The 25,883-nt window shown below is 46.8% G+C and overlaps 1 protein-coding gene across 9 annotated transcripts in view; it reads left to right on the top strand.

Moving 5' to 3' along the window:
* The window catches only part of ARHGEF11 (Rho guanine nucleotide exchange factor 11), a 117,111-nt gene that overhangs the window by 65,824 nt on the left and 25,404 nt on the right, over positions 1 to 25,883 (top strand). For 5 of the 9 annotated variants that reach the window (XM_086393409.1, XM_086393407.1, XM_086393408.1 and 2 more), the window contains exons 2-15: positions 4,025 to 4,113; positions 5,077 to 5,175; positions 8,143 to 8,192; positions 8,550 to 8,607; positions 9,186 to 9,364; positions 10,170 to 10,241; positions 15,448 to 15,567; positions 17,441 to 17,486; positions 18,054 to 18,130; positions 19,240 to 19,377; positions 22,751 to 22,825; positions 23,000 to 23,101; positions 24,165 to 24,263; positions 25,444 to 25,486. In XM_086393409.1, coding sequence (XP_086249535.1) covers positions 4,025 to 4,113; positions 5,077 to 5,175; positions 8,143 to 8,192; positions 8,550 to 8,607; positions 9,186 to 9,364; positions 10,170 to 10,241; positions 15,448 to 15,567; positions 17,441 to 17,486; positions 18,054 to 18,130; positions 19,240 to 19,377; positions 22,751 to 22,825; positions 23,000 to 23,101; positions 24,165 to 24,263; positions 25,444 to 25,486 — 1,247 coding nt within the window. Of the gene's footprint in view, positions 1 to 4,024; positions 4,114 to 5,076; positions 5,176 to 8,142; positions 8,193 to 8,549; positions 8,608 to 9,185; positions 9,365 to 10,169; positions 10,242 to 15,447; positions 15,568 to 17,440; positions 17,487 to 18,053; positions 18,131 to 19,239; positions 19,378 to 20,973; positions 21,206 to 21,280; positions 22,826 to 22,999; positions 23,102 to 24,164; positions 24,264 to 25,443; positions 25,487 to 25,883 lie in introns of those variants that run through there. The other 4 variants (XM_086393413.1, XM_086393412.1, XM_086393411.1 and 1 more) reach the window with 2 other exon arrangements.

Raw genomic sequence — 25,883 nt, 5'->3', positions numbered from 1 at the left:
GACCAAAGCCTTGAAAAGGCAGAAGTGAAGAGAAGGGATGGAGGCCATGATAAAGCAGAGGCGAGAATGAGTGCAGCATCTTTTAAGATCCAATAGAGGCAGGACAAAGTGAGCAATAAGAGTGAATTTGAAAGGGTGCTTGGAGCCACTTGATGAAAAGCCTTTAGTAGTAGGTGACACACATATCTGATCATATAGAGAGTAACAAGGGAAATCCTGGGTTCTTGATCTGAGGGGACCCAAAGAAATAGTGTTTGGGAAAGTTAGTCCATTGTGGTAGAATACTGGAGGAACTGGAGAGTGAAAACAAGAGCTGTTTTCTTTTTTATTTTAGTAATTTGAGGCAGTGGACATATGGCTTAAAGTGACGGATAGCAATGATAATGGAAAGGAAGGAGCAATTCTGGGAAAACGTAAAAGGACTTAGCAGTCTCTGTAACTGACTGGATAAATATGGGGCTTAATGAGAAGTTGGATCAGAAGATCTGTCTCAGTGATGCCATTTAGAGGGCCACAGATTTGGGGGAACTTCTCTGCTTTCCTGGGCTTCCTATGTTCCCATCGGATTTAGGCTGATTGGAGTCTGATCTCTGCTGCTAAAGTTTAATGGGAATGTCATCAGGAAGAGGGGGAAACCTGCATGATAGTCTTGATCTGCTGATACAAGCATTTCTTCCTCCTCTAATTCTAATTCTTCCTTTAAGCTCTAAAAGGAGGAAAAAACCCTGTACCTGTTAAAATTATGTTGTAATCCCCCTTGTCCTCCGCTGTCTCCGCCCTATGCAGTGACTTTTTTTTTTGAGAGGAACTTTCCATGGCTGCTGAAATGATCCTTGTCTTTGCCCCAGCAATCCTGTACAGCCAGGTGCATAAACCTTGGCCAAGTGTGCCCTTAGTTATGTTGAACAGTTCACAACCCAGCCCAAATGCAAAACCAAACCAGGTTAGGTTACCAGACCGTTCCTTCTAAGCTTTAATGTGGGCATAGGAAACCAGTCTTTCACAGAGCCGAGCAGAACCAGGCAAGGAGGAAGCCCAAGCTGTCCTAGGATGGGATGGGTTTTCTTCTGAGGTAGTGAGCAGGGAGGAGTTCACGCCCATTCTGGGTAATCCAGTGGTGGGATGTGATGGATGTGGCCGAAGACACCAGACGAGCAGCTGGAAGAAAAGACCTTTAAAAGTTTATTCTGCGAATCCCTCGCTGCTGCAGGAAGTAGCTCTGCCCCTCAGCGTTTGCACTGAAGTTTCGTATATCTGCCTCATTCATTACCTGCAAGCGACTGCGTCTCACTCACTTTTGTACCCCTAGCGCCAGCGCGGTATCTAAAGCAGCACTGTCCAACAGAACTTTCTTCAGTGAAGGAACTGTTTTAATCTGCACTATTCTATAAGGTAGCCTATATTCTATAAGGTAGTCATTTACATATCTGTGTGGCTAGTGGCTATTGTATTAAATAACAGAGGTTTGGATTCTAAGACTTTCCCTCCCCCATTTTATTGAGATCTAATTGACATATAGCACTACCTAATTTTAAGATGGACAGCATAAGGACTTGACACCCACGTATTGCAAAATAATTACCACAGGGATCTTCCCTGGTGGTCTAGTGGCTAAGACTCCATGCTGCAGATTCAGGGGGCCTGGGTTCAACCCAGGTCAGGAACTAGATCCCCATGCAGCAACTAAGACCACCCCTCCGCACAGCCACAATTAAATAAAACGATTACCACAGTAAGTTTAGCTATCATTCATAGATTCTAGGACATTTACTTAATGATAAGCTAAGTTGAATCTTTACCTTGGATGAGGAGGTGGAGGTCAGGGCAGGGCATGATAGACTAGAATAATTTGAAGACAGCCAGAAGTTGTAGCTTCTGGAAGTTTGCCTTCTTGTCTGGTTGACAGGTGTAGTAATGGGGAGTAGAGCAGAAGGAACATCAAGGAGGAAGGAGCAGTGTGTGCCACACATGACGTGGGGCGCAGGAGCCAGAAACCACGGCAAGTGAGAGAACAGGGAAGAGCGGGGACCAAACAGGACGGCGCACTCGCCATGCCAAGCGTGGGGAGTGCTGACCGACAAGACCGCCGTGACCTGATGGACCTTACCGCCCAGAGACAGACGAACAAGCGGTCGCATTGAGTGTTCACACTGCAGTTAGGATAAGCACTGGGAGCTGCGGTTACGGTGGAGGGGCTGGCTAACTAGCGCTTCCTGTTGGCTGCGGCATCTGTGACCTTTCTCCCAGGTGCAGTGGTGAAACTCTGAAAGGTTTCAATCAGCAACAAGGTGCAGGCAAATCTGCAGTTCAGTAAGCTGGATCTACTGTACTGTGGCCAGTGGTTTTTCTTGTGAACCAACCGTCTCCAGTGTCTTGTCTGGTTTATGTCTTGTTTTGTTTTCCTTTCTTCCTCTTTTCCTGCGTCACTCTCTCCTGGGCCCCACGCTTTTCTTCTTCCTTGATGTCCTTCTGTCTCTGATCCAAAGATCAGCCAGTAAAAAGCAGTCTCACCTGTCCAGGTAAGTGGGGTGCCAGGGTGAGGGGGGAGGAACCACCCCCTTTTATATGTAAAAGTTATGTACTTGTGTGTATTAGTTGAATAGTTAATACTTTCACATGACTTAGAGTTTAAACGGTAACAAATGAGAAGATAATCGAAAGGTTCCAACTCCATCCCTTTCCCCGGCAGTTTTCTCCCTCAGCGGCAGCCAGGGATATACGTTTCTTTTGTACCCTTCCAGAGAGATTTTGCATGTTTTGTATATATATGTAAACAAACATATAAGCAAATCATTTTCTTCTCTCTTACCATCTACATAATTCTGCATCATGTTTTTTCAATCAACAATGTTTCTTGGAGACCATTCCTTGTCTTATATAAAGAGACCCCTCATTCTTTTATAGACTGAAGGCTGTGTCATTATATTGATATCCTGCAGTTTATTTAACCAGTCACCTGCCGCGAACACTTAGATTCTTTGCAGTGTTTTGCCTCCGCACAAGGGCCTCCGTGAAGACCCTTTTACGTAGTCATTTGCTGGATATGGCTAGGAGACGCCCTCTGGAGGGGCAGCAACTATTGATTAGGAACTGGCAGCTCAGACACTTTTCTAAAAAGGAGAGGCATAGTAAAGATCTGAGCTTCTCCTGTTCCTGCAAGGCCCTGTTATTAGATCTGGTTTGGTGATCCCTGGTACTTTGAGATTTTAGGGCTGTAATAGTTTCTAAGCAGGATGCCCTAAGCTGGCTGTAGAAATGGGATTGGAATATACCATCAAACAGACCCGATTTCTGTTCTCCATGGTACACACAAAATAAATGGAATCTCAGAAGCTTGGGTGATGACCATTCTACTCCGCCTTTCTAGAAAAGGGTTCAAATTGCCAGTTATCCAACAGGTGAAGTTGCCAGTTACCCGGCTAAAGGCCTGGTCAGCCTCCTAGAGACACTTGTTTTGGAGAGGGATGAGGAGCCTAAGCTAGAGTGAGGGCGAGTGTCTCTGCTCCCGCCCCTTCTGTCCTCGGCTGTGCCCTGCAGGCCTGTGTGTGTTTTTGACCCTCCCATCCTTGGCTTGCAGTCTCCTCTTCCTCGCAAATCGTTGCCTAAACTAACTAGCTGTTTGTTTTTTCCTATCTTTTTCTCGCATTCATTTTCTCCGCCGCGTCCGTTCTGTTCCATCAGCCCCATTGCAGCCTGGTAAGACCCACCACGCGTGTGTCTGTGCACACCCTGTTCTTGCTATTGTCTCTTTGTCTCCTGACTCCAGGAAGGGCTATTTCCCTTGACGCCTTGCTGGGTATTAAAGAGATCATATCTGCTCTGCCCACCTAGCATTCCAGATAGGTGGTATTGCCCGTGGTGCAGACATGGCCAATCTCCCACCAGATGGAGCGGGGTACAGAGTGAGAGGGTCAGTCTCTTGTTACCCAAGACTCAGGGCCCCTGTCGACAGAGCTTCCTTCTGCTACGAGGGTGGTCCCTCCCTGCTCAGTTCGTTGATGTGCTTTTCTTACTCTTTCTCCAGGTTAAGTAGCCTGTCTTTGGGAGATTCAGCACCTGAACGCAAGTCCCCTTCTCACCACCGCCAGCCCTCTGACACATCTGAGACAACAGGTAATCTTCTCAGGGCATCAACACATAGGCACAGAGGTGTTCACCCAGACAGACAGATCTGCATACCCTAGATACAAGACGACTTAGCCTTTATATTGAGCTCGTAATGTGCACGAGGCGTTGTGTTACGTGTTTTTACCAATTGTCTTATTCAGTCCTTTTATCAGTGGTAGAAAGTATCCCTCTTTTACAGATGAGGGAGCTGAGACACAGAGTGGTTAAAAAGTTTTCCAAGTGTGCAAACTTGTAAGATACAAAACCAGGACCTGAAACCAGTGGGGTTGTAGCTAGAGCTCGTGCTTTCTCCGTTACAGGAAACAGTATCTAATACACGCCCACAGTGTACAGGATCTCATACGTGCCCACAGGGATGGAGTCTGAGGGCAGTTACAGCCTGGCTTTCTTTTTCCCTACGTTCTGTGTGTGATTGTGGCAGAAGGGGTTTTCTCTAGTCGTTTATCCTTCCCTGCATTTTGGCACAGGCCAGCCCTCAGTTGCCCCCATGAGTTATCCATCTCTGCAGAGGCAACACGCACTGGTGACCCACCTTCTGTATTCACTGAACATGATTTAATGGAAAATTTCCAGGGTCAGTTAGGCTTCGGTCCCGGGGTTGCTTCTCTGAGATATTAGTCTTCAGCCTGGCGTTGGCCAGCCCCCTTTTTTGTCCAGTCCCACTCAAACAAGCCTAAAAAGAGAAACATGTACAAGAGAGACAACCACCTCCACACCTCAAGAAGGGAATTTCTTGTGTAGAATACAGAGTAGGTGACAGGGTTTTGTCGATTGCTGAGAAAGGCTTGCATTGCAAGAGTGTGTTTGGACAGGCTGTCGAGGGAATCCGGAAAGGCTCTCTGGAGGAAGAACCACACTAGGGCTCTGCTTGTTTGGCCCTGGCTTGTGTGCCCTGACTTCGCAGTGACAGACCCAGCTGAAGCCCCTTGTCCTCCGCCCCCTTGCCAGGTCTGGTTCAGCGCTGCGTCATCATCCAGAGGGACCAGCATGGCTTCGGCTTCACAGTCAGCGGGGACCGCGTCGTCCTGGTGCAGTCTGTGCGGCCTGGTGAGTGCTGTGTCCCCCTCGCCAGCAGTGGACAGTTCTTAGAAAGTCACCGTGGATGTGACCGTGCCATAGGACTTGGAGAACTTGCATGTGCTTTTACTAGAGGCCTGGGCGTCCTGTGGCATGCATGGTTCATTCTAGAATTGGTTCCCTGGGCACATCTGGGGATGCCTCCACAATACTAAGCATTTCTAGGGCTCACACTCTGGGCTTGATTTCCCTGTTGGAATTGTGAAAAAGGCAAAATAGCCCTCAGGTCATCAGGCAGGTGCCTGATTGCCCTCCAGGGGAGCTCCTTGTCCCAGGTTGGAAGATGCCATGGAGAAATCGAAGACCCACTTTCTTCTTCCCGCCTTCACATGACCTCGCTCCAAGCACAGATGGTTACTGTGCTGCAGCATTCACAGTTGAGGCAGGCATTCTGTTCCAGATATCTGTGCAGATACAATTACACTAAGTAATAAATGACTGAAAGATGTATGTTGGACAGTACACAAGAAGAAGGGTTACTTGGAAGGTTGTGTTGAGCTAGTTTGTTCGAAGCATAGTATCTCCCTTCTTATTAGTTTGGGGAGCCTTCTTAGAAGAAAATCGGATTTCAGGAGTAGTTTGAAAGATGGCCATAGAGAACATGTTGACGAGATGGGAGTTTGGTGGGAAGCGAGTAGCGAGTGGGAGGGCATTGTAAGCAAATCAGTTGTGTATGGAAAAGCTTCAGGTATTTCAGAGCTCTGTAATGTCTGGTGGTAGAATCACTGTTGTTAAGTGACCCAGATTGAAAACTAGGAGCAGGAAGGAGATGGGAGTGGCGAAGAATATGAGGCAAGTGTCTCTAAAAAGAGTGAACCTCATTGTAGCAAATGGGATTGGTCCTGGCAGCATGGTACATCCCAAGCAGGAAAAAGAGTACAAGGAAAGGGGTAGGTAACTGGCCAGCATTTTCCTACTAAGTAGAGTGCAAAATGGAAAGGATATGTGCTTTACTTAACTTTGGAAGAAATATTTGGAATTTATTTATGTGAAAGGTGAAAAGAGAATTTCAAATTCATGACCAAAATGAGGTATGTGGGCCATACGAGGATATAAATAATTAGCACTCCTTATGTTTGGGAGTTAACTTTTATCAGGGGGAGGTTTGCTTTTCATATCCTAGGGTAGAACTCTGAAAAGAAACTTCTTCTTTGCTTCTGTATTCTCTCGAGGTTCCTGGACTCGGGTGAGAGAGCGAGTGGGACTGCCAGTAACTTGTACTTTGCCTCTGTGATCTCTTTGATACAGAATGTATGAGGATCCCCTCCAGTGAATTATGAGTTCAGGGCTCCTCCAATTTTTACCCACCTCTTAGGCCTGAGCAGAGTCAGACTCAGAGAGGAAAGAACAAAAGGATGGCTTGCAGTGAAATATGAGTTTTGGAAAATATGTGTATGAATGTGTATTTTGGGCAGGAGAGAGGAAGAGACATCATTTGGATTGGCATCGAAATCACAAGAGTAACACCGCAGTTGTTATTATCTTTTCCAGATTGTAGGCTTCTCAGGTCACTGTTTGTCCAAGTGCAGTCTGTGCTCTGCTCCATTAGAATCACCTGGGCCCTTAGGACGATTGGAATCCTCATTCCAGGCCCAAGTCCCGAAGCGCTGGGTCACCCTCTGACAAGGGGGCCAAGGAATGTGCTTTCTGACAAACTCTTCTGGTGATTCTCGTGCTTACTGAAGTCTATAACTTCTTCTCTAATTCCTTTACTCTGGAAAGTTTAAATTTTTTTTAATCACTAAGTTATTAGTGTTTCATGCATTCAGGCAAAATCACTCTTCCCCTCCACCTTTAATTTCTAGATGACAGTGTAAAAGAGAGTTTTCAAGCTAGTACTTTTCCCACAAATAGCACACTTTAGATTGGGTAGTCTGGATCCCAATACTAAAAAGCCAAATTGGAATGTAGTCATCACTGTAATTTCTCTTTTTGGACTAGAAACATATAGATGTACTTTGTGGGAGTTTTGTTTTGATCAGACGAATGCAACTTACGGATTTAATGATCATCGGGGTAAATTTACAAAAATCATAGTTTTTATGCTTCTCATGAAGCATAAGTGTTTCCTGTGCTTTCTGAGTACTACTTAACTCATTTAAAACTACATTTTGCCCTCCATATCCGTGAGTTTCGAATCTGAGAATTCTACATCCATAGATTCAACCAACTGCAGCCCAGAATTTCCATCTGCAGTTAGTTCAATCAAATGTGAACCCGGAAGGTATTGTACTATGCCGTTTTAAGTAAGGCACTTGAGCACGTGCAGGAGGTCCTAGAATTAATCCCCAGTGGATACCCAGGGACGACTATACATGGTGGTCAGAACCGCTGCGGCTGCAGAACCATTTTTTTAACAGAAAATAAAGCAGTGATCATTATCTTCCTTAATGCTAGGAATACCCACAATGTCTTTTATGAACCTCTCAGGGCTTAGGGACCAGGATTTGGAAACTCTTGTTGCAATTCTTTTCTCATACTGTATATTCCTCTTAATAATTACTTCAACAGTTATTTAATACAGTAAACTCATTCTTCCCACTGGATAATAGAAATAAACTCTTATTTGACCTTGGAACATATCCAGACACATTCACATAAAGCACACATTGCTCTCCCCGGAGTCCGGCCCTGCCTCTCTGCCAGTGTGGCCTGGCGCTCAGAGGAGAAGTCTGCTTCTGAGCCAGGTGGCGAAAACAGGAGATGGGACCTCAGACAGTCCAGTCTAGCTCAAAGGTAGTTGTGGCCCTGGAGCAGAATAGGATACATACCCAGCATGTGAAATACTTAACACAGAGATGAGAAGAGATTTGAGGGGGAAGGTGATCTGGCAGGTTCATGAGTGGAGACTCAGTGACCTCTGGAAAGGTGGTGGGTCTTCAGTGACCTCTGGAAGGTGGTGGGTCTTCACTGACCAGGCCTTCTGCTTCCTCACAGGAGGTGCAGCCATGAAAGCCGGTGTGAAAGAAGGTGACCGGATCATCAAAGTGAGTGAAGTTCCCTCCCTGGGTGACAACCCCCCTCCCCCGCCGGCGGGGACGGGGAGTGCAGGGTCACTTCTGGCCTTGGCCCCTCCTGTACACTTCCGTTTTCATAGCATCTGTCATCAGCCACTGACCAGGAGGGTGGTACAATGACAGAGAATACCATGACAGAGAATGGGGATTAAGATAGCTGGGTTCCGTATTCTAGGCCCTTCTTGACTGTGACTAAGATCTATAACAGGTTTTACTATACTAAAGAGCCCTGATAAATGGCTCCCTAAAGAAGTGGCTTTGACCTAAGAAAATGATCCCCTAGGCTTCCACTGCCATTACTCAGTCATGTCATTTGTCCCCCAACAGGTGAATGGCACCATGGTGACTAATAGCTCACACCTGGAGGTGGTGAAGCTCATCAAATGTGAGTTGGAAAGAGGTGGCAATGAAAGAAAGTCAGGGAGCAGATGCACGGGGGGCACAGGGGGAAGCAGGCCTGTTGACCCAGCAGGGTTCCTCTGTAGACGCGGGAGGTGGCTAAAGTCTTTAATCTTGGCTTGATCATCGTAGACTGCCACGGTTCCCTCCTGTCATTTCAGGTGGAGACGCTATTAATCTCTCATCCGACACGTTTATTTTTCTACCCATCTTTGCACTACCTTTTAGATCATGTTCTACTAAGACCAGGTCTCACTCAAATACCACTCACTCCCCTCTCCCAATCCTGAGAAACAAGGGACTGAGTGGGCAGCTCCCAAGTAGTTGTGGGTGGGGTTTTGGTTGAGGCCTCTGCCTGAGGAAAGGGAAGGAAAGGAGCCTTGTGCTGGTGTAGGATGGAAGGACAGGAATTAGAGAACAGGTGGGGCATTAACCGTGAGGAGAACTTTACCTGCAGAATTATAAGCTTAATGGAAGGAGAGGGGAGAACTGCCTCCTTTGTGCCTGAGTGTCTGCTGTTGCAAACAGCACCACTTGAGCAGCCCTCTGTTTGTCTTCCTCCAGCTGGGGCCTATGTTGCTCTCACCCTCCTGGGCTCTTCGCCCTCATCCGTTGGTGTCTCTGGGCCCCAGCAGAACCCAGCCCCAGCAGGAGCTCCCCGAGTCACCCCAGTGGTCCCCCCACCGCCACCTCCTCCACCTCTGCCACCTCCACAGCGCATCACAGGACCCAGACCTCTGCAGGTAATGGTCCCCCTGCTCCTCTCCTCATTCTGGTGTCCCTTTGAAGAGCTGCCCATTGGAATGGAACCAGGTTAAATCGAATGGCATGCCAGTAGGAAGAGACAAGAAAAAGAACTATATGAAGGCCATCAAAAAAGTGGAACAAAATGAGAACTACATTAAAAGGGCGTTTTGTGCTATAGTGTCCTCTTCCATGTAAGTGCATATGCGGTTTATCAGGTAGCAGCGTGCAGTGTTTCCTGTGTGCGTGCAGGACTCTAAGGAGGCCCTTTGAGAGTGTTCCTCTCCATCAGGGTGAGGGTGCACACCTCCAGGCATGGTCAGAGGAGTCTGTAAAGACTGTTAACAGTCACTGTTGCAAAGATGTGGAATAAGTCAAGGAGTAAAGGAGAGGCTTCCTGGGGAAAAAGAAGGCCTGGAGGAATGAAATATGGAGCCCAGTCTATAGGGGAGAGAGTCAGGAAAGAGCAAGACTAGTAGGGGGAGAACCCAAGGACCAGGATAACCTGTGTGAGGAGTTAAAAAAGGACTAGAGGCAGAGAGTAATAGGGAACAGGATTTTCCGATTGGAAAGAAGACTGACCTGCAAGTCCTGGAAGACTTTAGAGAGCAATTTGATACCAGATGTGAAAAATAAGATTTTATGTTTATTGAGCTCCAGTGAGATAGTAAGTGTTATTCAAAACATTCTTACCACCCAGGCTGTCACGTCATAGCTTTCCTTGCCTGGGACTCACCTGGAGGAGGAGAATAAAGCTACTAATTGGGCCCCAACTCTCACCACTGTCATGTTTTCCACTCTTAGGATCCCGAATTTCAAAAACATGCCACCCAGATCCTTAGGAATATGCTGAGACAGGAGGAAAAGGAATTACAGGTAAGGTCACTGCTGAGGGTAGACTGGCCATTGCCTTCATGAGATAATACTTTATCAAAGCAATCTACCAAAGTGTACAACTTAATTTGCAGGCCATATGCTATCACAGGAAAACCTTAATGTCAAACCTCAGGACCTCTAAAGAATTGTCACAGGCCAGTGGAATTTGTTAAAGTAGAATTTGACTGATGCAGAGAGATTTCCAGGCATGGGCAATGATGTGCAGGGAGAACAAGAAGTTTAATTTGGCTGGAAGGAAACGACCAGATTCCAGTAATAGCTGTGGCTTACAGCGAGCTCCTGGCCCCTCATTTCAGTTCTATTGTGCCCACTGTATGTAAACCATTACTTTAATTCCTAAAAGATTTGATACTTCTTGCCCTCAACATGTTTACAATCTCATGGGGAAAATTCATATTACAGTAGGAAAGAGAGTGGGAGGGACAAGGAAGATAGCAGATTATTATTATTAATTAATAATGGGAGATGTAAGGGAAACTTCACTGAGAAGATTGTATTTCAGCTGGGCCTTGAAGAGCAGGGCTTCAGTAAGCAAAAGAGATGGGGAAGAGAATGGACAGCATAGCTCCAAGGCACCAAGACATGAAAATATACTCATTTACTTAACAAACATTAAGTTCCTACTGTGTGCCTCGATACTGTGTGTGCCGCAGTGGAGCTGGGGACAGGTGCTAGGGACGAAGGTTACAGTGGTTATAAAGATAAGTGAGCTATGAACCTTTCCTTTAAGGAGTTTATAATCTAGTAGAATATCAATGGATGGATGAAGGAAGAGTTGCACTGCAGTATAATAAGTGCTGATACTAATGTCATAGAGTAATCAAGACGGTGTGGTACTGATATAAGGATAGGCCTGTAAATCAGTGAAATAGAATTCAGAGTCCAGAGATTAACCCAGACATCTGTGGTCAGTTGGTTTTTTAAAAAGTGTCAAGATAGTTCAGTGAAGAAAGAACAGTCTTTTCAACAGATGGTTCTGGGACAGCAGGATATCTGTGCAAAGAATGAGTTTGGATTCTTTCTTCACACAGTAAATAAATTTAAACACATTAATAAAATTTAAGTCAAACTGGATCAAAGACTTAAATATAAGAGTTAAAACTATTTTTAAGAACTATAAAACTCTTAGTAGAAAACATGGGTATTTATTCCTTGATAAACCACTTGGACTAGATGGTGGTTTCCTCGCTGTGACACCAAAAGCATAAATAACCAAAAAAAAAGAAAAGATAAATCAGACTTAATCAAAATTGAAAGCTTTTGTGCATCAAAGGACACTATCAAGAAACTTTAAAAAGACAACCACAGAATAGGAGGAAATATTTGCAGCTCATATAGGTCTCAGTTTATTTCAGTTCACTTGCTCAGTCGTGTCCAACTCTTTGCAGCCCCATGGACTGCAGCACACCAGGCCTCCCTGTCCATCACCAAATCCTGGAGTTTACCCAAATTCACGTCCACTGAGTCAGTGATGCCATCCAACCATCTCATCCTCTGTCGTCCCCTTCTCCTCCCACCTTCAATCTTTCCCAGCATCAGGGTCTTTTCAAACATGTCAGTTCTTTGTATCACGTGGCCAAAGTGTTGGAGTTTCAGCTTTAACATCAGTCCTTCCAATGAACACTCAGGACTGATCTCCTTTAGGATGGACTGGTTGGATCTCCTTGCAGTCCAAGGGACTCTCAAGAGTCTTCTCCAACACCACAGTTCAAAAGCATCAATTCTTCGGCGCTCAGCTTTCTTTATAGTCCAACTCTCACATCTATACATGACCACTGGAGAAACCGTAGCCTTGACTAGATGGACCTTTGTTGGCAAAGTAATGTCTCTGCTTTTTAATATGCTGTCTAGGTTGGTCGTAACTTCCCTTCCAAGAAGTAAGCGTCTTTTAATTTCATGGCTGCAGTGATTTTAGAGCTCAAAAAAATAAAGTCTGCCACTGTTTCCACTGTTTCCGCATCTATTTGCCATGAACATATAGGTCTAGTACCTGAATATGTAATAGATACTTAAAAATCAACCCAGTTTAAAAGTTAGCTGAGAATTTGAATGGACAGTCCAATAAAGAAGACATACGAATGGCCAGTAAACACATGAAAAGATGCTCAGTATTATTAGTCATTAGAAAGAGGCCAACCAATGCTTTGAGATACCACCGCACACCCACTTGGATGGCCAGAGCCAAAATAACAGCTGTTGGTGAAAATGCGGAGAAATTGGAGAAATGTTTGTTTATATTTTGTCTACATATTCACTATCCTACTCTACTCCCACTGTTAATGTGAAAATGCAAAGTGGTGCAGCCAATTCTTCAAAATATTAAACACAGAAATATGATCTGTCAACTCCATGAACCTAAGTATATACGCAGGAGAGTTAAAGGCATAGAACCTCTTATGTGAACATTCATAATAGCATTTATTAATTGCATAATAGCCAAAAGGTGGAAACCACTCAGATTCTCATTAACTGATGTGTAAATGAACAAAATATGTTCTCTCCATAAAATGGGATATTATTCAGCCATATAAAAGAGAGAGGGACTGATGCATGCTTTGATACGGAAGAATCCTGAAAACGTACCAAGTGAGAGAAGCCAGACACCAAAGGCCACATATTGTATGATTCCATTTACGTGCAAGTCCAGAAGAGGTAAATCCATAAAAACAGAAAATAAATTAGTGGTTGCCAGGAGATGGAGGAAGGGAGAAACTGGGAGTGACTGCTTTCTTGTAGGGTTGAAGAAAGTGTTCTGGAATTAGATAGTGGAGATGTTTGTACAGCTCTGTGCATATACTAAAAATCACTGAATTATATACTTTAAAATGGTGAATTTATGAGAATTATATGTCGATAATAATTTTTACATTATTTAAATTATAGAAAGAAGGAATAATTAATTATACAATGATCAGAGAAAGTTCATGAGACGACATTTCAGTTGGGCTCAGTCTGTTTCACTCTGGAAAGTGCTTTGGGCCTTCAGTAACATGATGAGCTTGAAGTTTATTCTGAAAGCAGTTGGAATTGATCCAAGGGTTTGAGTAGTGGAGTGATCATATCTTCAAAACAGTGTTCTTTAGAAAAGTGTAGTAAGTGGATTGACACATAAGGAAACCTTCTCCGAGGCTGTTACATACAGTACATAAGAAATTTATCAACTAGAAGGGAGAAGTAAAGGAGAAGAAAGAAAAGACAGCCCCAAGTTTGGGTGCCTGAATAAATGGTGACGCCATTGATGAAGTGAGACAGAGGCGAGGAGAAGGATTTAGGGGAAAGAAATGACGGTCAGCTTTGGATGGACTGAGTTTAAAGCAGCCATGGGAGGTTCAGGTGAAAAGACCATCCTCCAGGCACATGGAGATAACAAGGATGAACCTCAGAAGAAAAGATTGGATTTTGAAATATTGATAGAGATCTGAGTAGCCTCAGCATACAGGTGGCAGTTGAAATTGGGAACTAGATGATATCACCAAGGACAGAGAAGAGGAGAGAGCTGAGGGTGGAATTTCAGAGCTTCTGTGCTTCTGTGACACACTGCATCAACCTCTAAACAGTTGCTGCTGTATTTGTACTGTATTATTTGTTTGTTCTCCTCTATTGGACTGAGTTCCTGAAGGCCAGGACCATGCCTGTGTTGGCATATTCCTCCTGCACAGCTGGCACGGGGCCTGGTGTGTGTCAGCTCTCTGTAGAGGTTTACAGAGCTGAAGGCTCACCTAGATTTAAGAGAGGAGTCAGGGGTAAAGATGCGGGAGGGAGGGAGGGGTGCGACCCAAGTCAGTGTCAAGATGAGAAGTCAGAAGCAGGCAACATTTTGAGGAGGTGGGTATTTAAAGAGCTCTGGAGAGATGAGGACTAAGAAGAAGCTATGGATTTCAGAAGAGTGTGGTGATGGGAGGAACTAAACTGTATGCTGGTGGGCAACTAGAAGACTAAGAAGCCTGGGCTCTACATAGAGACTCCTGCTTGGAAGCATGGTGGCTGTGAAAGGAGGGAGAAGAGAATGAGGCGGTGGCTTGAAGACTTATCAGAGTTGATGGAAGGTTTTGTGTAGTAGTTTGTTTCATTTTAGGACAGGAAGCTTGAGCTTTTTTATAGGGTGAAGGGAAGGAGCCATTAGAATGAGGAAACTTTGAGGATATGTAAATGATGCCCAAGAGGAGCCCGAGGCTGTTGGAGGCCCTAACCCTGTACAGGGATTAGATGGAGTTTCTCTTCTAGGGCAGAGGGTAAGGGTAGCTGCGATGCTTTGAAATGGAGTGAAGTTGGGAACATTCTTACCAGATGATACTATCTGCAGAGACTAAGAGGAGGGCTGAGGGCTTGAGAGGCATGGAGAAGATGAAACAGTAAGTATGAGGGGTCGTGGGGAGCTTCCAGATGAGTATGGAGAAAATGTGCACTTAATGTCTATGTAACTATTTAACCCACCAGCTTCACTGAGCATTTCCTATTGTAGTAAAATAATAATAGCTGCCGTGAATTCAGTCAAGTAGTTAGGCACCGGACCTTGTGCTCAGCACTTTACATACATAAGCTCATTCATAGCCTCCATCCATGCCCAGAGGCAGGTACCACGTCTCCATTTGATCTATGAGGACGTAGTCAAGCTTGCCCAGGTCTACACAGCTAGTGAGCAGAGGTGCCAGCGTTCAGAGGCAGGCCTCCCTGACTGCAAAGCCCAAGCTGTGTGCTAAAAGGATGCTAGATAAGTGTCAGTGGTTCCCAGCTTCAGGGCTGGGGTACGGGGGTGCTGGCTTCCTTGGTCCACGCTTCTTCGTCTCAACTCCTGTGGTTCTCGCTGTGTGTATGTCTCCTCCTTAGCATTTTCTGTGTGTGCTGGTCTGGCCAGTCACTTAAATATCTGCCTTTTGAGTTGCAGTCAAGGAAGACCTCATTTAGCATGTAGGCCTTAATGGTCAGGTCAGGAGCGGCCTTTGTGTCCTGTCTTCTCTGCCATTGCCTCCTGTGGTCTGTTCTCACCACATGTACCTCTTCTTGCTCCTGCGTGATGGTGAAATGACACACACCTCCTCAGAGGCAGCGATCTCCTTTCTCTCCCCTTTGTTTCGGGATAACTGCCTACTCTCCCCACTGGTGAGTCGTCCATTCTCTACTAACCTCTCCTCTGCCTTTTCCCCTCCTCCTTGTCCTCCTCGCCCCCCGCCCACCCCACCCCCAGCGTATCTGTGAGGTGTATAGCCGGAACCCCGCCAGCCTGCTGGAAGAGCAGATCGAAGGCGCCCGGCGGCGAGTCACTCAGTTACAGCTGAAGATCCAGCAGGAGACTGGTGGCTTAGTGGTGAGTGACGGCAGGCTTAGCTCCAGGAAGGGCTCGTGCAGGCGGATGGAGGGGAGTGTGAGGGAGCAGCCTAGGACGGAGGCTTCCCGAGTCACACAGGCCCCTGGGGCTGAGTCAGTGTGCGCGCAGTGTCAGAGGCCAGCAGGGCTTCACTTAGCGCCGCAGAGATTGAGCACTGTCCTGACACTTGGGACCCCATGCAAAGGGATAGCCTGTTTCTTGCCCTCCAGCAGCTTATAGTTGCAATGGAAAGAAATATGCAGTAAATCAGACTGTCAGCTTTAATTTGCTGATTATCCATCCCCTGCTGGGTAGTTGCCTCATAGCTGATATATATTCCAACACTAATCTTACTCATTATTCATCTGGTAGCTTTTCCTATCACCTCGCCCTCCAGTAATAGGTCTTCTCAAAGTAACGCGAGCACTTTTAAAAGTCAGCCTAAGTAAAGGGACCCCAGGCAGTTGAGAGGGATCTGTAGCGGCAGCTAACCACACTGTGCAGGAAATCCTAGGGAGGAGACCCTTCTTTATCTGTCCTAGTCAGGGACTTGACGCTTCATTAGTACCTTACTTCTGTCCATCAGGCCTTCATTCTTTGGGTAAATAAGAAGTAACTCTCCGAACACTTTAAGATCTCCAAGAACAATATTTGCCAAAATCAATAGAAATTATTTGAGGATTATCCATTTTCTTTTTCAGACCATCCAGATCAAACAAGTCTGGGAAACGCAAGCTAAACAAATTTAAACTTTTACTTTCTGGAGAATTTCTCAGTATCACATGGTTGATAGAAGCTCAGGTTTAGGATTTAGACCATCTGGATTCACCTCCTAGCTATAGTGCTCACCAGCTTTAAGACTCTTGGGCAAGTGACTCAGTGATTCCCTGGAAGGGGACTTCCTGACAGTCCAATGGTTAAGAGTTCACTTCCCAATGCAGTGAGGGTACAGGTTCAACCCCAGGTCAGGGAGTTAAAATCCCACATGCCCCGTGGCCAAAAAACCAAAACATGAAACAGAAGCACTACTGTAACAAATTCAATAAAAGCTTTAAAAAATAAAAATAATAATCCCTGGGAGCCTTGGTGTCCTCATGTATGAAATGGAGATAACGGCAGGATCTGCCTGATGGCGTTACTGTCAGAATTAAAGGGTGCCCTCAGGACGGGGCCCGTGTGTGTCTGCTACTGCCGCTGCCTCTGTGCTCGTGTGCTGTGTAAGCGATGGGCCTGAAACACTCAGCTTGGAATCTAGGGGTCTGAGCGTCAACCCTTGCTTTATAGTTTACCTGCTGTGTAGCTTGGGCAAGTTACTTAAGATCTCTGGGCTTCTGTTTGCTCATTTATAACATGTGAGTACTATACCTGCCTCCAAGTTGTTTTAAAAATAAATAAATAAATGAGATATAGACAAGAGTGCTTCATAAACAGTAAAGCGTTAGCAACATTATTCCCTCCACAGTGGCTGGTCAGCCTCAGGCCAATGCCTGTCAGTCTTCAAAGATGTTTAGAGGCAGAGCTTTGCATCTGCAGGAGCTTTTCATACTCCTTGATGGTTCGGAAGTTCTTTCAGTGACGAGCCCAACTGAGGCAGTAGATGCTTTGAGGTCCAGGGTGAGAAATCAAGTAAGTTTTTAGAATTTTACCACCAGTAAAGCTCCCTTTCACCATTAGGGGTCACCATTCACCTTAAATTGTACAAATGAAGCACTAGCTCTTCTAACTGGGCATTTGTAAGGCAATGAAGCAGAAGAGGCCACTAATTGTAAGCAGATGTTATCTGCTGAGACTGAGGGAAGGGTTGATTGGAGGAAAACAGTAGGGGGAGAGGTTCACAGCATCTGCCCTCCCTCCGGACCTCTCTTCTTTTTAGGACATACTCCCAGTATATGGTGACACCAGCCAGAGATCGTCGGAAGGTGAGTCCCCTCAGCACCCCTTTTTTCTCTGGCACATCTCTAGTTCACACTTCTTATCTATCGACCCCTCCCCTTGGGGCAAATTCAGGGGGCGGAATACAGTCCCTGCCTCCAAGAAATAAAGTAATAAGAGAAAGCAGTCCAAGTGACAGGGAAACGAATGTATAACCCATAGCCCTGGATATATAAGTGCCGGGGAGATGCTAGAATGATGGTGGTCTAGACAACAGCATGCCTGCCAGCACCTGGCAGCTCGGAGCCCAAGAGATGCTGTCATAAGAAGAAATGGATGGGAACCAGAAGAGGGTAGGGATGAGCTAAGGGCTAGGACTTGTTGGGAGGTAGAGCTATGGAGGATTATTCTGGAAGGTGACATGGCCTGGGCACAGGTGTGCGGATAGGTGAAAGCTAAGTGTCGAAAGTCTCAGGAGAGCTAAAGGGAAACTGGGAAAGACAGGCCAGTGGCAGCTTCGCCCTCCTGCCCTGGGCACAGGTTCCCCGAATAAAGGCCCTTCTCTCCCCCAGGCCACAGCTCCTTCCTGACCATGTAAACTCTTTCCTTCCCAGGCCGACTCTCTCTGGATTCCCAGGAAGGGGATAGTGGCTTGGACTCCGGCACAGAACGCTTTCCTTCCCTCAGTGAGGTGAGTGCTAAGGCGGGGATTGGGGAGCCCCGTTTAAACCACGCATTCGGTGTTCCTTTTCTGGGCATCGATAGGTTCTCTGCTCACCACATGCACCGAGGCGTCTAGCGAGTCATCCGGGCCCTCTGCTGTAGTTTTAGTTGCAAGGGTTTTAGTTCGGGTCAGATGCATCCTATCTGCAAGATCATCAATCCTGGCTTCTGTTTTATCATAGTCAACTCTGTTATATAGAGTCAAGTGGAGAGAGAGGCTGTAGCATTAATCGTAGCAAGCCTTGTGTCAGTGTGAGAGAGCAGAGACAGAAATTCTGTACAACACTGACTGGACCAAAAACACATCTCCACCTGGCTACAGATAGCATCATCTTAGGGTGATACAGCAAATCCGGCCTAATCGGAAGTGGCAGCTTCTCTTTCTTAGTCATAGATCTTTTACTTGAACAGCTTGTCTTCTCTGGAGTAGTCAGAAGAGCTTACGGCTTTGGCCTCAAAGGTGATCTTCTAGGTGTTCTCAGCCTGCATATATTAATTGCAGATATGAACTGGGAATATAAAAATTAGAGTGAATGAAAGAAGTCATAACAGTGTTATCAAAATATTTACTTAGCTTAATGAAATAAGTAAGTAATTGAAAACATGTTTAAAACCTGATTTTAAATAATGGTTGGAATTTTATTTCTTTACTGCTCTGCCCATTTGTGGGAATATGATGAATGTACATGGAAGGCTCAGTATGTCGGAAAGACACCAAGGGCGAGGAGGGTCCTCAGTAATCCACAGCAGACATCCCCCTGCGGGCTCCACGCCTGGAAGCAGGGGTGCCTAGCGGGCAGTGGGGTGAGGCTGCCTGGGGAAGGCCGCATTGCTAACTATCCGATCTTCGGCAAGTCCTGGAGCCCCTCCAAGTCTTAGTTTCTTTGTGCGGGAAGTGGGAGGAATAAGAGCTTCTACCTCCGAGGGCTGTTGTAGGCATCAAATGAGGTAACACACACCCGAGGGCTAGTGTAATGCCAGGCACAGAGTAAGTACTACATTTTTATTAGCCGATGAGCAGAGCCCTGGGGATCTTCTGGGTGAGTTTCTGTCTCACAGAGTCCTCTGTTCCTGTAGTCCTTGGTGAATCGGAACTCGGTCCTGTCAGACGCTGGGCTGGACAGTCCTCGCACCTCGCCTGTGACCATGGCCCGGCTGGCACAGCGCCACCGGCGGCAGGGTTCCGACGCACCAGTTCCCCCCAGCAGCGACCAGGTGGGTGACCAGAGCCACGCTGGGCTTTCTCCTTTCCCTCTTTTCAGAACTGGGCTCCCCACACATGGCCTTGGATGATCAGACTGAAGCCTGTTTAGAGGTAGACACTAACTGAAGGACAGATAATGAAGGAAGAACCTGGTATAAATACATACACGGGAGAATGGCTCTCTTGAGTTTTTGTATTCACTGAAGAGTCAGTGAATACATCTGTAGGGAAATGATGTCCAAGGAGCAGATTGCTGCTCTTTATTTTATTGTCTGTATAGAACAGGAAATAGATTTGTTCAGTGTTTCTCCAGAATAGTAATTTTCAACCTTCTGTTTCTTTAGCAAAGTTCCTTTCTTGAGCAAAATCTTATTATTTGGCACCCTGATGTAGAAAACACAGTAAACTCACTACCTGGACCTTTTCCTAATCCACCACCCAACTTTGGCCCCCGACCTCAGGAGTACTTCTCTGGAGCCCTAAGGTTCTCCAAAACCCGATTTGAAAGCTACTACTTTCAAGGATAACTAGGTCCAGGGGGAGATTTCAGGGAGACAAGTTTTGGCTCCATGCAAAAAGCTTGCAAAGAATCTGAGCTCTAAGACAATGGGATGGTCTGACTTGAGAGCCAGGGAATTGCCTGTCATTGTACAGGCAGAAGCTCAGTCATTCCCTGTTAGAGACACTGGCAAGAAAGCTCTGAGTTTTGTAAAGCCTCTTAAAATTCTTTCAAGTTTCTTAAAATTCATCTGCTACCACCATAATTTTTTTCCATATCCTCATAGTAACTGTGTAATGTTACTTAATATTTTTCTCTATGCTAACTTTTTAAAACTTAAGTTTATTTTTAAAGGAAATCTGCTGTGCCTTATATTAAACATCAGACACCATTTGATGCTCTAGGTATTCCTGTCGAATAGAGTGTAGTTACTTTCAGGTCTTTGAGGGGAAAGCAGGGAAGTGGATTGTGCATGTATTGAAATGCTTAGTGCACCAGCTGCTGTACTATTTCCTTTAGGAAAAAAAATTCTAATTTAATTGTCACCGCCAGAAAAGGAGACAGGCATGAGAATTTTTCTTCAGTGAGAGACTGAGGCAGAGAAAGGCTAAGGGACCACCCAGAGAGACAGCCTGCTGATGGCAGCATCAGACTAGAATTCGGTTTTCCTGAGCCCCAGTGCAGAGCTGCCTCCTGTCCTGGACGCTCTTTGAAGACCTCTCCCACATCTGCACACCCCACCCCACCCCACCTTAGTACTGCTACAGGGCCAAGGCAAGGAGGTCAGGTGCACATCCTGTTCTTAAAGGAAGTTTTACTTCAGGTGGCTAATAGGAGCAGGTGTGGAATAATTGGTCTCAGAGTCCTTTTCCTCCTCCTCTGAACTTGTTTCAACTTGGAAAACTATTTAAATTGTTATTTTTGAGTGATAAGAGCACATATAGTATAATTCCAGTTGCTTAATAACAATTTATGTTAGTAAGAACACAGGTGCAAACGTATACCATCCATGAAACTGTCAGCAGCTAGTGGGTAGAATCATAGGGAATTCAAACTTTGTTATATAATTCTGCAATATTTGATTTTCTTAGGAAATGGCAACTCACTCCAGTATTCTTGCCTGGAGAATCCCATGGACAGAGGAGCCTGGCAGGTTATAATCCATGGGGTCACAGAGTCAGACGTGAATGAGCAACAGAGCACACACACAGCTACCCACTATAATGGGTTCAGGATGAGCTACTCAGCCGCTGCTTCCCTTGGAAGAGGCTGACACGCTCTTAGATCGAATCCCCAGCAGTTTTCACACGACCTGAGTACCACTGCTGTAAAAATCCCAGGTGGCACTGTGTCTCCTATGTCTCCTGCCTTGGCATGTGGGTTCTTAGTGGTAAAGAACCCACGTGCCAAGGCAGGAGACATAGGAGACACAGGTTCCATCGCTGGTTCAGGAAGATCCCCTGAAGGAGGGCATGGCAACCCACTCCAGTATTCTTGCCTGGAGAATCCCATGGACAGAGGAGCCTGGCGGGCCACGGTCCATAGGGTCGCAAAGAGTCAGACGCAACTGAAGTGACTTAGCATGCACACACACATGATAAATAAATTCTGCTTTTGCAGTCAGAAAAACTGTAAGGTTTGTAAAAACTTAAATAAATCCTTCTCCCAAACACACCAAAAGCTAGTGCTTTCAGATTTTACTAGAGAGCCAAGTAGAGCCAGAAGCAGTCATCCAACACCCCCTGGAAATCCTGGACCTCAGGGGAGTGAGTGTCAGAGGAGAAGAGGATACTCAGGGTGTGTCTGAGGAATACAGGTCCAGCGCATAAGGCCTGACTCTGCAACTTCAAACATGCCTTTATAATTGGGTACTAGACTCTGATCTCTAGATGTATCCTGAGTCTCTCGTGTTCTATACTCAGTCATTCTGAGCGCAGAGTCTAAATATCCAGGAGAACAAAAATGAGTGAGGAGCACTGGGGAGAAACTGTCAGGAGAAGTCTCTCAAGAAGGTGGAATAGGAAGGTATCTTAGACCTGAGAAAAAGGAGGCATGAGCAGTGCCTACTCTAGACGGGTTCCAGAACACAGCCCTCGTTGGGGAATCACTGAATATGAGGGAGAGTAAACTGAGTGAAAAGCATAGTTGGGAGGAGAGCTTTGAGAGCTCAAGTCCCCTTTAGGAGAAAGCCTAAAGTGAAGCATCTGAGAAGTGTGCGCAGTGTGAAATCTCTCATAGACCTAATTGGTGGCGTAAGAGGGGAGGCTAGAAAACCCGTGCTGAGAAGCTTGCATTTTAGACAGGATGTGGGGGTTTACCACAGATGGTTGAACCGGCTGGGGAAATGATGGCGATGGTGTTGGAAAAGGATTGGCTCCATCCCCTTTCTCTCAGGGAGGCGGAGAGGGACCACAGGGCTCTCCTCCAGCAGAGGCGGAGGGCACCCAGTAACTGGAGGAGCGTGTGGAGGCACTGGGTTTGGAGGCTGTGTGTTTGGGGTCGGGGGTGCTGTTGAGGAGAACAACAAAGCCCCCAGCCCACCGGTCCAGCAGGAGCTCTAGGTTCGTTCTTTGCAGGCTGGCACTCCCTCCTCGGATCTTTCACAAACAGGAAGTGAGCACTTTCTCTCACTTCCCATCTTCGTATGTCATGTGACCAGGCTGCTCTGAGCCTGCTCTGCCCCACCCAGGAGCAGTTGCCTTCCTGCAAGTGAAAATCATTGATTCTGTCCTCTGAGACTTGGGGGAGGCGGTGAGGTGCCAATGTGGAGCAGCCCCGTGTGGCTTTCCTTATCGGCGCTATGCTGTCCCTGAGCAGACTCCACCGCGGAGGCCAGATTCCTGTCCTCTACCCTCTCATGTCTGCAACTTGATTCTCTCCCCCAGGGTGTAGATCAGAGCCCAAAGCCTTTAATTATTGGCCCAGAGGAAGATTATGACCCAGGTTATTTCAACAACGAGGTAACAGTTTCCTGATTTTTCTCCTTTCATCATTCTCTGTCATACCTGTCACTCTGGACTGGCACCAACGGGGAGGGAGCCACGCTTATCAGGCAGGGACCACGGGAGCTGAGCTAGGGCAGGTAGCGCCCTCCCTCTGCGCCCCCCAGCCCTGCCCATCCTTCTGCCTTCCAGAGCGACATCATATTCCAGGACTTTGAGAAACTTAAGTCGCGGCCAGCTCACCTGGGGGTTTTTCTGCGGTACATCTTCTCTCAGGCGGACCCCAGTCCCCTGGTAAGTTGCAGGTGTCTGTCTCAATTGAATGCCTGCTTGTGCTTGGCCTCTGTCCCTGCGCTCTAGATATGGTCAGTCAGATCCGTAGGCACGACCCGGCATCACGAAGACAAGACAGAATAGAAAAGAAGGGGCAACCTAGGTGAAACGGATTTTGCTGCTGTCTGTATCGATAGCACAGGGAGAAGGAGGGAGGGCTAGACTAAGAAAGCTGTCATTCTGAGTCTGCTTGGAAGAGATGGTCTTTCTGGGTTTTTCGAATGAAGGTGGATACAGATGAATCGTGGGGGGTTTAAAGAGCAGACCTTGTAAATATACAGTGTTGCCACAAGAAAGCTTGGCAGACAGGCAAGGTGATAAAATGTCTTCAGTCTGAAGGTGACGACAAAGGATCGATCGTGAAGGGTGGCGATCAGGGTTCACAGCGACAGTGCTTTGAGCCAGCAGCCTTACCAGGTTCTGTCATTCTGCTCAGCTGCTCATAAAGGAAGGGAGAGGAAGGAGAGAGACTGGTGTCGTGTTCTCCAGAATAAGCTTCTTGCCCTTGGCACGCACTGCCGTCTTTCCTTTCCGGGGCTGTCTCTGTTAGAAGCCGGAGTCAGCATCCGTCTGCTCAGCAGGTGTTCCATGAACACCCACGTGTACGTCCGGAGCACTCGTATCTCAGGAGCATTCCTGAGGGAAGATGGGGTACAACACAGAGAAACACAGGCCCTTAACAACAACAGATGAACACGTACGAGACAGAATGTCACATGTGGACAGGAGTCACAGTTGGGGAGTGATCGTGTTGGGGGAGGCGTGTGCACACCAAGGGCTGGGAATGATCAACCACAGGTTTCTGAAACACTCTCAGCCAGGGCTTTTCAGCCTCATCACCACTGACCTTTTGGGGTGCTGGCTTGTGCATTGCAGGATCTTAGCTGCATCACTGTACTCCACCCACGAGATGCCAGTAGCAGATGTAACAGTCCAAAATGCCACCAGACATTACTGGGTGTCTCCTGGAGGGCAAAAAGACTCCGGGTTGAGAATCACCACTCGAACCCATTTTCTCTCCTAGCTTTTTTACCTGTGTGCAGAAGTTTATCAGCAAACAAACCCCAAGGATTCCCGAAGCTTGGGAAAAGACATCTGGAATATTTTCCTAGAGAAAAATGCGGTAAGGCAGTTATAAATTGGACTACAGTTTTGCTGTATTGTTTCGACCACTCAGAAGCAGAGGGAAAACTAAGCAAAGCATTCAGGCCAAATTTAAACAGATTCTTAAAGAGGATTCCTGGGTTCTGCTCCTAGCTCTAGTCTCTAAACTTTGATCTCCTCTTGTACCTCTTTTGTTCCACACGTGGCAAGGTAGAATGCACATTGCCTCTCTCTGAAATGTTTAGAGAAGAAAAGAACTTGCATCATGTCCTAATTGGTCTCGTCTGGATCAGTGCCCTGGTTTTCTTCAACTCTCCTTGCCTTGCTCATCCCTGGGATGAAGACATCAGATGATAGAAATCAGTGAGCCAAGAGGCAAGCCCAGATTGCTGAAGCTCGGCCTGACTTGCTCTTACTGCCCAAAGGCAGGGTTCAGAGGGAGGGGACCCCAGAGTGTCTGGGGCGGATGAGCACTCTGCCTCTGGATGTCGCTCCCAGGGATGTGTCGGGGTTACCTGGTGGCAGTGCCCTGGCCTGCAGAGGGTAGTTCCCATCTTGGACTTTCTAATCTGATCAACTAAAGTAATTCCAAGATGACTTTGTTCATCTGGCAGTAAGCTACTAAGACTAATGAGATTGGGAAATAAACTGTTTTTCCTCAAGATTTTTATTTTTGTTCCCTTCAGTGGGTCTTGAGTAAGGAGGTTAGAGCTGCCAGTTGTTCCCTGTTGGTTGTTAGGGAACCGCCTGAGGACCGAGTTGTCAGGCACTTGTAGAGCAGAGCCAGGTAGCGCACTCATGGGAAGACTTGGTAACAGAGGCCAGCTCTCCTTTGGGAGTGAAAGAAACGGGAGGCTGTCAAGTGGCCTCATAAATATTTCCCCCTCGTGGCTAAACTGGTCCCAGGTCACTTTTTCGGACCTTTGCACTCCATGCACCCTGACGTCCCTGAAATAAGAGTGGGAAGAGTACAGGTGTTACCCTAGAGTGTGGCCCTAGCTTGCCTTGCCACCTCAGAGTCCACTTCTCAAATCGCTAGCCTAGAATTCAGTTGGCGGGAGGTGCATGGAGGGCGTGGGGTGCAGGGAGAGGGGAGCGCAGGTGATGCTCCGGCCCTCAGACCCTACGTGGCGCCTCGCACCTCCGCTTGGGTGTGCGTGTGGACCTCTCCACTTCTGCCCCCGCCTTCTGTCTTTCAGCCTCTGAGAGTGAAGGTCCCAGAAATGTTACAGGCAGAAATTGGTAAGTTGGCTCCTTGGTCAGTCCATGTCCTTGTGGGTCCGTCTTGTGTGGGCCCTCAGGGTGGGGTGCGGGGGAAGCACATAGTCCCTGCCTTGGGCAGCTGTTCTCAGACTGGGGGAAACAGGGACAGTTCCTCCTCGCAGTCGTCCATGGACACGCACAGAGGACACACCCCGCCTGGGAACTTGTCGTGCGGAGTCACGACTTGATCAGGAGACCAAGGTCTTTTCTCCCAGCCTTCCACGTGACCTGTGTGGGCCTCAGTTGGCTCAACTATTCCAAGAGGAAATCAGATTACTAGACTGGTCACTCATCAGGATCCCTTGGGGAATTCTTTCTTAAAAACACAGAAACCAGGGCCTCACTCCACCCCACCTGCAGAGTCAGAATCCTGGAG

Source organism: Bos grunniens, chromosome 3, assembly GCF_055505025.1.
Source record: "Bos grunniens cultivar Pamir isolate PY7600 chromosome 3, Bosgru_T2T1.0, whole genome shotgun sequence".
Classification (NCBI taxonomy): Eukaryota; Metazoa; Chordata; class Mammalia; order Artiodactyla; family Bovidae; genus Bos; species Bos grunniens.
Note: the sequence above shows the minus strand (reverse complement) of the source record. Positions and strands in the feature narration are given on the sequence as shown.